The sequence below is a fragment of the Camellia sinensis genome, chromosome 5 (genome assembly GCF_055761805.1).
Source record: "Camellia sinensis isolate YWXY chromosome 5, ASM5576180v1, whole genome shotgun sequence".
Taxonomy (NCBI): domain Eukaryota; kingdom Viridiplantae; phylum Streptophyta; class Magnoliopsida; order Ericales; family Theaceae; genus Camellia; species Camellia sinensis.
The window spans coordinates 65,433,031-65,447,046 of NC_138965.1; the positions used below are offsets into that span (position 1 = coordinate 65,433,031).

Genomic DNA, 14,016 nt, shown 5'->3' on the forward strand with positions numbered 1-14,016 from the left:
TGGGGAAACAGAAGACAACACAACCCAGCCAACCATTCCCTTCAAGGAGAAGGGGATACTCCATTCAACAACCAACCTTGTTGAAATCACAGACAAAGGAATAATAATCTACAACGCAGACTTCCCAATCATATCTGCAACCCATATCAATTTCTCTGGTACCAAGAGAGAGAAACCGAGAGAGAAACAAACAGTACCAAACAGGCTCGAGGAGACAGAGGGAGGGTAAAAACACCATTAATATATTTCTTCCAAGTTCCAAGCTTTTAGGAAATTAAAAGCAAAACCCAGAAATTGGAATCAGCAAAAAGATAAGGATGGAGGTTTTACAATCTCAGAGGGTGGAGTTGATGGTGGGCATAGCCTTTGCTCTCGTTGCAGTTGGTGCCGGCACTGCCTATTACTTCTATCTCTCCAACAAGAACAAACCCAAAGGTAATCCCAATCTACATACATCTATCTCATTTATTTATATCTATGTATTCATGTAAAATAATCTATTTCAAAAAAAAAAAACAGAAACAAATCTGTGTGTGGGGTGATTTTCCGACCACATTCCCGCTTAGTAACCAGCTAGAGAGCACTGGCAGAATAGATGACACCTGACTGACCTGCAACAGAAATATAAGAATCCCGCGGTAGTTTCGACCACCCGGGGCACTCCGACGATCAAGTCAGTATATCTCTCAAAGATAAATCAAGTACTGAACTCACAAACTTGAGTATCAAAAGCATACCTTAGACCCATGGGGGTGCCTCTCTTTTATAGCCAATACAATTCTAGTCCCAATAGGAGTCTGGCCCTAATGGACTTAGGATTACTGCTAATCTGGAACTCCCAGTGGGATTAGGATAAACTCTCTAAGAGTCTTATCTTTACCCAAACTGAAGTCTTCTCCCAATCTAGGACTCTTGTCCATATCCAAGTTGAGTTCTCTCTTTATTCTAGGACTCTTGTCCCTTGTCCACTTATCTCGGATTCCGATATCTTCGGAGGCAACCTCGGCCTAGCCGAGATGACCTCGGCACAACGACCAAGACACGTGGCACCTCGGGTGACACGTCGGCGTCACCTTGCCACGTGTTGGTACTCAGAAAATATATCCCCACAACTGCCCCCTAGGTTCTATTACCTCGGTATTCTGAGGTGATGGAACCTACACTGTTCGTTCATCTGTGTCCCTCTGTCCGAGATCAAACTCGCCGACCTCAAAGTTTCCTGGACCTTACTGTCCACTTCTGTCAAGTTTATGTTTTCCAAGCTGCTCGAGATCATACCTCCTAGCCGAGGTTCTTGTTCCATTAATTCGTAAACTCCAAGAGCTTTGCAACTGCTCCACTCACACTCTCTGGTGAGTTCCCGATTTCCAGTCATCTATTTGACTCCGGCGATTTTCATATCGGCGTTCATTTGGTAGGTTCATAAATTCTTACATTTTATTAAGCTCAATCTTTCAAAACTCTTCTGATTTACTTTGAATCTGTTTATTTGCCATCTGTGGCCTTCTGTTCTCGTCTGTCTTTAAGTTTTTGATTTCTTATTGCTAAAATGCCTGGAACTGTTCTTTGTCATATCCGCTTTCTGTTGCTAGCATCATGTCTGGTCCATTACTTTCTTACTTAGTGCCTGTGTACTTGGCTTTATTCTTTAAACTTTGTCATCTTCTTGACTATTTTTCTCTTTTTTCATTTAATCCTCTGGCTCATTCTCTTTCTAGCTCTTTTGCTTAAATCCGTCATTTGTTCCAAGCTTTCAAGCTTCTGTAACTGTCTTCGTTTCTCTCCTCCGGTGAGGCTTTACGTCATTCTGTCATTGTCAGACTTCGGCGATTCTCATTCCGGCTTCCCTCTTTCTGGTAAGCCACTGTTCCTCCTGGTTTTATTTCTTGTTGCTTTCCAAGAAGCTCTGCTTCATTGTTAATCACCATTGCTTGTTTTACTCGTTATTTCCAAATCATCTTCTTGAATACACACTGTTCACACATCTGTTGATTTCTACCACTGTTCTTGGTTTGACACACTTGTGCAATCTTTTTGTGTTGATTTCTTGATAGCTTCATCACCATTCTTGATTACGAATTACATTCTTGTTTCTGTTTTCTGTGTCTTTTTCCAGATTCTTGCTTTCAATCTTTGCCTTCAAACTCCGAGGTGCCAATCGCCAAGAAAAGCTTTGATCAAACTCTTCAGGAGGTTGATGCTGAGCTCGTGGCTGAGAAGGCTGCTGAGAAGTTCTTTCCAACTGTCTTCTGGGGGTGAGACACAACCTACCGCTGATGCCGAGTAGTTTGCGTCCTTCTTGAAATTGATGCCGAGGTAGCGGTAGAGAAGCTCCTCCAACTGACTGTCGAGGCTGAACCATTGTCGTCCGTCGAAGCAGATTAGTCCGACGTTCTTTCTTTCAGTCCCTAGTTCTTTAAGGTCTTCATTTTTGTACTTGCCAACCTTCTCAGCTCTTAACAAGCTAGTTGGTCATCTCGGTTGATCATATCTCGGAAACGTCTTTCAGTGTTTATCTCGGCTATACCAAACTTGTAAATTGCTACAAATTTCAACAAGTGGTAGACTTCATAATCTTCGGTTAACTCATTTTGTAAATTGCTCAAAAATTTCAACAAGTATTCTTTGCTCCTTAATTATCATTCCTTGCCCCTACACCTTCTCCCTGCCCCCTAATGTGAACGTAAGTTGTACTTAGGATCACATTAGGGAAGTGGGCTTCGTGCTGTAGTCACAGACCTGATGTGTTCTTCTTTCGCCGATGTATTAAAACTTCTGGTATTTAATTCACCCCCTTTAGACCCTCTTTCTCTTGGCCTTTGCAAGCTATCATCGCTGTTTCTTGAAGAATTTATTCCTTTCACAATTCTGGTCACCACTTCTGGCGTGCACTTAGTGGTTCTAATCAAAACGACGTTTGACTCCGGCGAATCTTTTGCCGACATTTAACTTTGTGCACTCTTTAACTTGTAAATTCTCTCAGAATTTCAACAAGTGTTAAACATCGTTTCGGTTTAACTTCGGTTAAGTATCATCTCAGTTTAACTTCAGTTAAACATCACCTCAGTTTAACTTCGGTTAAACATCATCTCAGCTTAACTTCGGTTAAGCATCATCTCAGTTTTTGAAGTTTTTCCTTTTTTTGTCGCTTGTACTCTTGTACCTTTTTGTTCTTTAGATAATGTAAGCTCTGCATATGCCCGATGTGCCTCCTTGTTCTTGAATGTCTAATTCAACTTTCCTTCTCTGAATGAAGCGCTCTTCGTCGCCCTCCTGGACGAGGATTTTCTTCAGTGTCTCTTCACTCTTTTTGGCTGGCTCCTTGCCGACATCATCTAGGACCTCCATGTCCTCGTCTTCAATCTCTACCCTCCCTGGTTCCCGAATGTTGCAGGTAGTTTTCATTGTTGCCATGAAGCAATTCTTTATCTGCAGTTGATCTCCTCTGACTTCTTCAATCCCATGTTCTATGGGGAACCGCAATAGTTGATGCAACGTTGAGGGAACTGCCCCCATTGCATGCAACCATGGCCTTCCCAAGATGATGTTGTACGGTGAAGGTGTGTCAATCACGACGAATTCTGTTTTGATCTTCTTTTAACTGCTCTTACATGATTCTATATTTTGCATGTTTTTCATATTTTGCCTCATTTGTGCGATCTTCTCGGGGTTACATACCTCGGGTATAATAGCTACAAAACTTTTACTTCGGCAAGATACTGACCTGCAAACTTTTCATAAATTCTAACAAGTGTGAAACATATACTACTCAATGTTAACTTTGCAAGCTTTTTCTCAAGTTTCAACAAGTGTTTAAACGGTGATCTCGGTCTAGCCTACTTTTAAATTGCTACAAATTTCAACAAGGATCTACTGTAACAGGGATCAACAAGGATTAACATAACAAGTGTTAAACAATAATCTATTTGTAAATTGCTACAAATTTCAATAAGTGTTTAAACAATATACTTAGCTTTTACCTCAACCTGTAAATTGCTGCAAATTTGAACAGATGATCACATGTCGGCTTAACATTATCTTGTAAATTGCTACAAATTTCAACAAGTGTTAAGCATCTTCTTTGGTTGGATCAACCTATAGATTGCTATAAGTGTGCAAACTATAACCTCGGCTTCACTTCGACTTGTAAATTGCTACAAATTTCAACAAGTGAAGAGGAACAGTAATCTCGGCTTAACTTCAACTTGTAAATTGCTACAAATTTCAACAAGTGCAGATAAGGAATCAGCTTAACTCCAACTTGTAAATTGCTATAAATTTCAACAAGTGAAGATAAGGAATCAGCTTAATTCCAACTTGTAAATTGCTACAAATTTCAACAAGTGAATTAAGGAATCATCTCGACTTAACTTCGACTTGTAAATTGCTACAAATTTCAACAAGTGAAGATAAGGAACCATCTCAGCTTAACTTTAACTTGTAAATTGCTACAAATTTCAACAAGTGAAGGTAAGGAACCATCTCAGCTTAACTTCAGTTAAGCATCATCTCGGCTTAACTTCGGTTAAACATCATCTGGGCTTAACTTTGGTTAAGCATTATTTCGGCTTAACTTCGGTTAAGTATCATCTCAGCTTAACTTCGGTGAAGCATCATATTGGTTTAACCAACTTGTAAATTGCTACAAATTTCAACAAGTGGTAAACGCATTCTTCTTCTCTCTGCCCCCTCAGTGTGAACTTAAAATCCACTTGGGTTCTCATCATACATGTAGCTTCGACCTTGTTGCCGAGATTTAATTCAAGCCGAGGTTGTCGGCCTTGGTTTCTCTATTGATCTTACTTGGCTCCAACCTGAGTTTGATTTTTGGCCTCGCATCGGCGAGCCGTTTCTCTTTTCTTGTTCCGACGCCTTTGTTCCCGGCATGTCCTCCTCGGCCCTAACATACTTCTCAATTCTGACCAACTTTAGTCTGATCTTGTGTGTTTCCTTTTTATCTTCTGGGATCTGAGATCTGCTCATTGTGCTCTTCTCTTTTCGGACTTAAGTGCCGAGATCTTGTCTGCTAGAATCTTGGATCTGCTCACTCAGGTTGATCTCTTCTTTTCTCGGACCTACTCATCTAGGCTGAGATCATGTCTTCTGGGATCTGGGATCCGCGATTTGCTCACTCAGGTTGAGCTCTTCTATACTTGAATGTTATCTCCTTGGGAGCGCTCATGCCCCCTGTCTTTGCATCCCTTCTGGAAGGGTCTTCGTTCCTCCGCAGGTATCTATCCTTCGATACCTGGAGGTCATCTTCATTGTAGCATCCGCTTCGATCTGTTGTCTTTGGTGCGTCACCTTCCTGGCCGGCGTCTTTCACTCCGTGACTCTGGTCACGAGTTTCTGTGTTGTGATCGTCCCCTTCAATGTCAAGATCGATAGGTCTCTCACTCCCAGTAGGAGCATTGTCTCTAATCTGATCCTTCTGTCCGTCATTGGCCATCTATTCTTCTTTCTTTCCCACAGACGGCGCCAAATTGTGTGGGTGATTTTCCGACCACACTGCCCGCTTAGTAACCAGCTAGAGAGCACTGGCAGAATAGATGGCACCTGACTGACCTGCAACAGAAATATAAGAATCCCGCGGTAGTTTCGACCACCCGGGGGCACTCCGACGATCAAGTCAGTATATCTCTCAAAGATAAATCAAGTACTGAACTCACAAGCTTGAGTATCAAAAGCATACCTTAGACCCATGGGGGTGCCTCTCTTTTATAGCCAATACAATCCTAGTCCCAATAGGAGCCTGGCCCTAATGGACTTAGGATTACTGCTAATCTGGGACTCCCAGTGGGATTAGGATAAACTCTCTAAGAGTCTTATCTTTACTCAAACTGAAGTCTTCTCCCAATCTAGGACTCTTGTCCATATCCAAGTTGAGTTCCCTCTTCATTCTAGGACTCTTGTCCCTTATCCGCTTATCTCGGATTCCGATATCTTCGGAGGCAACCTCGGCCTAGCCGAGATGACTTCGGCACAACAACCAAGACACGTGGCACCTCGGCGTCACCTTGCCACGTGTTGGTACTCAGAAAATATATCCCCACACTATGTATGCAAATATTTGTATAATGTAGTGTTTTTTTTTTTTTATATGGGTTTGGTTTATTATGAATTTTTAACTTTATGGTCTGATGTGTTTTTTCTTGGGACAAATCTCTACCTAGCCAGAGCCAGGTGTCCTAACTAATTTTGTAAAATTATGTAAAATACAAGAAGGAAATGTAAGAGAGAAGTCTTCATTTTGAACTGTATTGCCATAGAGAGAGAAATAGAAGAAAATCTAGGAAATGCAAGAAGAAATATCCAAGGAAAATTGAAAATCACTTGCATGGAGGTAAGAATGCAATGGTCAATATTAATTTCATGTTGTCTACTCCATTTTCATTCCTTCAGACCTCATTAAAACCATCAAAGAAGGCCCATAATCTGGTGTGCTTGCAGATTGATGTGATGAAATTTGAATTGAATCTGCAACTTGAATTGTATTTGAACTTAGAGTTGTGCAGGGAACTTGGACTGCTGATGGATTTTGACCACTTGAACATGTATGTATATACACTAGCAGTGGATGCAAAGGTGACGCATTTGCAATTATACATTTAAATTTTTTGGCAGTTTGATAAATGAGGAAAATCGTTTAGCAGTTTTTGAATGAGGAAAACCATTTAGCAATTGTAAAAGCAGTTTGAAGGGTGAAAAAAACTGTTTAGCAATTATTAGATGTGACAATTATTGGAAGTGAAGGGCATTTTTTTGACAATTATTGATGAACGGGACAGTGTTCACACCAAATTGAGTGTACGGTTTATATAATAGAATAGATATAATGGATTTGGATGTGTATTGAGACTCACTTGAGACCTGTTAGAAGTGTATCAGCACGTGTATTTATATCATAGTTTGGGTAATAACATAAATAGCAGCACCTAAACACAATTTTGTAAGTTAGAATTGCAATGATTTACCTGTAATCACAACTACTGCCCAACAATCAGGTACAATTTGATTCATCCAAAAAAAAAAAAAAAAAAAAATTGTATCTGATCAATTTCTGCTAAGACATTGAACTTCACATTTCTGCATTAAATTGATCCATATCCTATGGCAAAGGCTGCATTGAAAGAACAGATGGTCACGTGACTCGGTCCTTTTCTGAAAAAAATTAAAGAACATTCCCTGAATCAATCTCATTTGCAAAACCTCATCTTGAGTTGACAACCTTTCTCTCATTGCAAGACCAACTAATTTGATGTGTATATTGTGTAGTTTTATGCCCAATTATTTGGGGATGCTTTATTTGATTATGATAGTTCACCGTTACATGAGAAAATCAGTCTACACAATCATCTGGTCTCGCTTTTTACCAGTACAGAAATGTTTGATATTATTTTGATGACCTGTTTGCATTTTTGTTTCTCCCACAATCTTCCCTACTGTTCACTTGTATATATGGATGTCTAAGGCCAAACCATTTTTAGTTGATCAATTAGTTGGATTATCTTCATTCATTTGTAGATTTTCTTTTTGTTTTTTTTTAGCATTTCCATGTTTCTCAATTTTTTTTTCCTCATATGATTTCAAGAGGTTATGTTTCTGAGCTGCCTCAGCTGGCACATATAAATGGGAATTTCATCCCTGTCTTCCATTCTTTTGAACCTTCCCTCATTCAACAAGAAGAGTGTACTAAGGCTTAGTTTTTTGGATTATTTGAAATTAATTGTAAGTTTTAATAATTGTGAATGATTTGAGTAAAAGGTTTTTTTGCTTACTTTGGCTGGATAACATTTTTTTTTTTTCCATTTTATTTATCCAAAAAAAAAATTCCATTTTGTTTGTTTGTTATCTTTGTTTTCTTATCCACCTTTCCATTAAAAAGTAATTACAGCCCTTTTGTGGTTGTGTTATAAGACTATTCCTCGTTTGTGTTTGCATTTCAACTGAACCCTTCATATGCATTGATAGGTTGCTTGGACCCTGAAAACTTCAAGAAATTTAAACTTGTTAAACGCACCCAGCTCAGCCATAATGTGGCCAAGTTTAGATTTGATCTACCTACACCAACTTCAGTTTTGGGACTTCCGATTGGACAACATATGAGTTGCAGGTTTGTCCAATTTACAACACAATGCTATTTGGCTCAAATTTTGCATAAGTGCTGATTGGGTTGGATTAAGGTCAAATATATGAGGTTATTATTGTTAGCTTCATTTTTTTCTCGAACAGAGGAAAGGATAGTCAGGGTGACGTTATCAAGCCTTACACACCAACCACTTTAGATTCAGATGTTGGTTACTTTGAACTTGTTATAAAGGTATATGTACTCTAAAATGTTCCACTAATTTATTTAATACTTCTGATTTAGTTTTTTTTTTTTCCTGGTTCTTATACCTTTTGAATTGCTTTTGTATTTTCGAATTTTCATATTAATTAGATGTATCCACAAGGAAGGATGTCCCACCATTTTCGAGAGATGCGTGAAGGTGATTACCTAGCTATGAAGGGACCCAAGGTAAATTTTCTTCCTCTTTCTAGCATAATGGTAATTGGAATATGGATTATTACGGTAATGTGAAACAGATATGAGAACTTAATATTCCACAAGTTATAAATGTGTGATGTCTGATAACTTTTGGAAAACTTAGTATGCTATTATCTATTGTTTGATTTGCCTTTGTGTCAAGTTTAGGGCAAGAAAAGCCTGTAGATTTAAGGTTCTAGAAGGTATAAGAAAGGTTGTAGGTGTGTGGGGATTGAATACGAAAACATATTGTTCAGCTTTGACTTTCTTAAAAAAGGTCTCTGCAATTATTACATGTTGAGCTCTGTCTACACTTTTCTATAAACATTCAATGAAGTATATTTTAAGACATTCAGTGAAGCTCATGATGTATAAATTTCTTTTCTGAAGCTAAGATGGTTATTTGAAGTCAAGGTTCTGAACCGCGCTCATGTTTTCCAAATCTTTGTAATTGATGTATATGTGCTTTGTCTCTAGGGAAGATTCAAGTATCAACCGGGCCAAGTTAGAGCTTTTGGGATGCTTGCTGGTGGCACCGGCATTACTCCAATGTTTCAGGTACCTAACTTATTGACAAAAGATTGATAGCTTTCCCCAAACGAGGACTCTTTTTTTTGTCACACATTGTTCTTTATATTATTTTGACCTAGTTAACTTTTAATGTTTCTCGATTTGTTTGAATTAGGTTGCTAGAGCCATACTTGAAAACCCAAATGACAAAACCAATATTAATCTTATCTATGCTAATGTCACATACGAAGACATCCTTTTGAAGGTAAACCCCCCCCCCCCCCCTCTCTCTCTCTCTCTCTCTCTCTACCAACATAAATCATGCTCACACAAAGGGATATAAGCGGAATTTGACTTATATGCATAATTTAATTTCTGTTGTACCATCAGTTTATACAGCTTGGCATCATAATGAAAATATTTAGGTTGTATGTGCATTCATGCCTTCTTCTAAACATACCTAAAAGGAAAGAAGAAAGAGAGGAACTTATTACACGTCACTCAGCAGTCCATAAGATAGTAAATGCCTTTTACATGGTTATTTTGGAGTGAACAAATATTGCTTTAGATGCTATTTTGCATATAGAGGCCATCATCAAGTCTATGCTACAGAGGAAAGCAAGTAGGATTTATAAGTTTAACAATTCTACAATGTTAGCGTAGGCTTTTGGTATCTCGATCAGTGAGGGATACAATCTCCGAACTCTAGGGAAAACTGGGTCATGTTTCCCTGTTTTGACAGGAAATAAGTGACTGTTAGAATGCAAGAGTGCATGGTTTCTGATATGATACTCCCTCTGTCCTAAATTGTTTGTCTGGCACAGAAAATGAGAATTTAAAAATAATATATTCTCATCTCGTACTAAAATTTTCAAAAAAAAATTCACCAATTGAAAGATCTCATTAAGACTTTTTATTTGTGTAAAAAAAATTGAAAATTTTGGCATAAAAATACATTATTTTTAAGTTATTGCTTTACCTACTGGACAAACAATTTGGGACAGAGGCAGTATTTAATTTTGGTCATCTTGGGACAGATCATGTGGTACAATAACTTTGCCCCACCTGTGGTGTCAGCACTGTTAGCCATTGATGCACCTAACAAGGATTGGTGAGACATGAAACATAAACAAGAATAAAACAAGAATCTAAATCAAGTACACAAGAACACAAAGATTTACATGGTTCACCCTAGAATAAGATTACGTCCACAGTCGCTATAGTTTTCACTGTGATTTGAAAGTGTTACAATACAATACAAAGAGATGCGGCATTTAAACTATAAATACATAGTATTTATACAACAGGGGAAAGCTGCAAAATACCAAAAATACCCTTTCTGCTAAAGAAAATTATGTCTGAAAAACTTTTTTAATACAATCCCATTACTAGTAGAATACAGTTGGGGATACTTTCCTGGAATTCAGACCCATTCATGATTCACAAATTCCACCAATGGTACCTGTAAAGAGACCAATAATCTCTTAGGCAGAAGCAAGTAATGTTGCGTTGCTAATACAGGGAAGGTAGCAACTTGATTTCTTGCTCAAAACCAGATAATGTGGTTCAAGACTAGGTATCAAAGTCAGAGTTTCACTAGGGAATGGTGTGCACTATGATCTGTTCCTCACCTTATTATATTTTTGCTCCTATGTGTTTAGTCATTTCCCATTATCTCTTGTCAGTTACTATCACTTTGTCAGTTATTATTACTGATTAAAAGCTTTGATTCCCTTCTACAGTAGTATAGTTATTCTAGCCCATGTGACATAAACTCTTCCAAATATGTTGTTACCAAGTCAAACACAAACACAAAACATTTGGGTAAGGATTATTGGTTACGTGTTTGGCACCTAGCAACTAGCACGTATGTTTGATAGCTAAAGTTTATTGTAACATAATTTTTTTATAAATAATAATTCTATAAAAGGCTGCATAAGGGGAGTGCGTATACAAAAGAGAGGAAGAAAAGGCAAAAACTACATATACGCCTCCTCTTATATCGAAAAGCTCTACCACATCCAAGAACTGGTAAACAGAAGAGTTAATAGTGTAATCTATACACAATTCTACCCCTATCATACTGCATTTTAGAACATGTGGTGCACCACATTCTTGTTTCACATACCGGAATTATCCATGATTCAGGTAACATAGGATGGCATATAATACTCCCTTATCATGTTATTTGTTACATGTTTGCTTCAAAATGAGTGAAGTGCCATGTTTAACATCTATATAAAATATAATACCATTTTATTCTAGAAAATGAAAGAACATTAAGAAATATGAATATTTAGCCTTTCCTCTGTGTCCGTAGACTTGGGAATTAGCTGAATTGGACACATAAATGCATTCCCATGTCCAACACACATATGAGACCGTACAACACAGTTCTCCTCTAAAATTTCTTTTCTTTTCAGTTTCTCTTTAAATTTGCATACTCAATCAGCTTAAATTTCAGCCCTTTTTCCCCAAATGTTAGGATATTTGAGAACTTAATGTTGAGAAGAATATTTGATGATGAGAAATTGTTATTAATATTCCTATTTGAATAGCGTAAATAGTCTTTATTAGTTTGTACACAATACACAAATTGTTGTATGGATTTTATTTTTTTATTTTTTGTTTGTTTTTGCTCTTGCAATTTAATAGCTTTTTAAGAAATCTTCATTTGATCTCTCTGGCCTAAATTACAGTGGTTTTTACAATTACTATCACAGGTTTTGGAAAATGTAATCATTGTGTTTGGATCTGATCATTCTTGCAATGATTCTAAGAACTTGATCAGATTAGCTGGTGGTTGACTGGAGTTAAATAATTATGTTCATCGTATATATTTCATTTGTATTTTTGCAGGAAGAATTGGCTAATTTGGCATGTAGTTTTCCTAACCGATTTAATGTCTACTGTGTTTTGAATCAGGTATCATCCTTTTTATTTGCATCTTCACTTTTAGTTTTAATTTCTTTCACCCTCTGATAAGGATGGAGACATCCATTTCCAAGGACCCCCTTTTTTTTTTTATTGAAGTTATTTCTTGGGTAAGGATTCACATTCATTCTCACACAAAATGGAGAAACTGTTTTGCTTACTGATCTTTGTTTAAAAAAAAAAAAAGGAAGGGAATAATTTTTGTACTGTTTTTGCTTAGGACATATTGCACTGCAATTTTTTTACCTCTGATGTTCTAGAACATGTCTGTACTCTACATCACCAAACTTTTACGTGGTTTACTCTCAGCTTCTTTTTTTTCTTTTTCTTTTTTTGAGGTACATAAAGAGACTAATTTCACGGCAATTGCATTTCGTTTAGATCAGAAGTGATGCCATAACTAAAAATGCATGATAGGCGGACAGATTCTCTTTGCATCCTAAAATTGTCTGTGCAATGTGACCCTCCTTTAAAATGTTTTGTGCAAATGTTATTGAAATTTGTTTCAAATGCCATTCAAAAGAAAATTGAGCATTAAAATCAATGTGTTGTTCAGATCAAAGTTACTATAATAGGAAGTGAAACCAGGAAACGATAGGGAAGACAGAAGTGGGAAATGTAGCCAAAAAGTATGTGGGAAATGGGAAGTGGGGAAATGATTGAAAATCAAGGTTATGATTAAAAATCCTAGCAAGAAACTTTTGCAAAATAGAAGAAAACATTAAGGTTATGTTTGGATTTTGGATTTTAAGTGAGATTTGTGGAGGGAAAAGAAAAGGGTAGGAAAATGTGAATGAAATATAAGCTTTTTTTTTTTTTTTTTTTTAACGTTTTCCTTCCGTTTTCTTCTCGCCACAAATCCCTATCTAGATCTAAGATCCAAACACAGCCTATGGATTTGGGTAAGGATTTGGAAAGCGAAAAGTTGATTTCACCCACTTTTTTCCTTTTCCTTTCCAAATTCCTATCCTAATCCATGATCCAAACAGAGTCTAAAAAAATTATTTAGAAACCTATAGGAATACTTGAACAAAAGATGTCGAATTCTTAGTTAAATCTTAAAGGAGAAACATTTAGGAAACTAATGAAAATCACTTGGTGGATCACTATAGTAAGCACATAGGAAATGAATAGGACACGTATCATATTTAAGGTGGTTTTTTGGTGATGACCTCTAATTCTTTTTCCTAGGGTTACTATACTCTCGTCTTTTGTGATCTCAAAATCTTCCCAAAGTTCTTGTGCTTTTGCCTTCCATTTTTTCCCCTTACTTTTGATGATAAATGCGTTTCCTGATTTTAAATTGTTTCAATAATACATCCTCAGCCACCTGAAGGATGGGACGGTGGAGTTGGGTTTGTATCCAAGGAAATGATTCAAGCCCACTGCCCTGCACCTGCGTCAGATATTCAGGTAAACTAACTAACTAACTCTCTCTCTCTCTCTCTCTCTCTCTCTCTCTCTCTCTCTCATTTTTCTTATGCATCCATCTTGGATCTAAATGAATCTCCCATGATGTTAAAGATACTGAGGTGTGGGCCTCCACCCATGAACAAGGCGATGGCTGCTCACCTTGAAGCTCTTGGATACGCTTCCCAAATGCAGTTCCAGTTCTGAGCCTTTCACATAACTTCTGTTTGCCTCTCCGTGTGCAAGATTTGTCACTTACATGAACAATGTAATCCTATTGTTTTTATTTTTGAGATATATATGTATATATAGAGAGAGAGAGAGAGGCTGTCAATAAAGTGAAAGGCTGTGTTTCTTTAGCATAGCTTGATGTAGTTTGGAGAGGGCCTTTCAACTGTCATTCAAACTCAAAATGTGTTAGCTAACTCTTTAGTAGCTCGATTATTTAGAAAACATTCTATTATCCCCATTCGGTTTCTATACACAGTGCAGCTCTACTGGTGAAACCATTCATCTTCTGTGCAGATTCCAATTCAGTTAGTCTCATGGCATGCAAACTTGAAATTGAACAACGGCTTCGGAGATGCAGAAGCAATTTGCCCTATGTCAAAGGCTTAATTTGAGGGTTAATATAT

General features: G+C 37.5%; 1 protein-coding gene across 4 annotated transcripts; it reads left to right on the forward strand.

Moving 5' to 3' along the window:
- LOC114270948 (NADH--cytochrome b5 reductase 1) lies at positions 1 to 13,887 on the forward strand. 4 transcript variants are annotated; one of them, XM_028212571.2, is made up of 9 exons: positions 1 to 435; positions 7,972 to 8,113; positions 8,233 to 8,320; positions 8,441 to 8,518; positions 9,005 to 9,085; positions 9,213 to 9,302; positions 11,897 to 11,962; positions 13,298 to 13,384; positions 13,496 to 13,887. In XM_028212571.2, exons 1-9 carry the CDS (start codon positions 318 to 320, stop codon positions 13,586 to 13,588), a joined length of 843 nt encoding a protein of 280 aa, XP_028068372.2. In that variant the 5' UTR covers positions 1 to 317; the 3' UTR covers positions 13,589 to 13,887. The 4 variants fall into 4 exon arrangements, with proteins under 4 accessions (XP_028068372.2, XP_082725161.1, XP_028068373.2 ...); XM_082869036.1 differs by lacking the exon at positions 1 to 435 and adding an exon at positions 6,516 to 6,585; XM_082869035.1 differs by lacking the exon at positions 11,897 to 11,962 and having other exon boundaries at positions 44 to 435.
- The last annotated feature ends 129 nt before the right edge of the window (positions 13,888 to 14,016 follow it).

Bases quoted from the DNA above. Each gene is read 5' to 3' on its own strand.
- LOC114270948 (XM_028212571.2), top strand. From the start codon at position 318: ATGGAGGTTTTACAATCTCAGAGGGTGGAGTTGATGGTGGGCATAGCC. The intron at 8,519-9,004 runs GTAAATTTTCTT...CTTTGTCTCTAG, and splicing joins TAGCTATGAAGGGACCCAAG to GGAAGATTCAAGTATCAACC. The intron at 11,963-13,297 runs GTATCATCCTTT...ATACATCCTCAG, and splicing joins TCTACTGTGTTTTGAATCAG to CCACCTGAAGGATGGGACGG.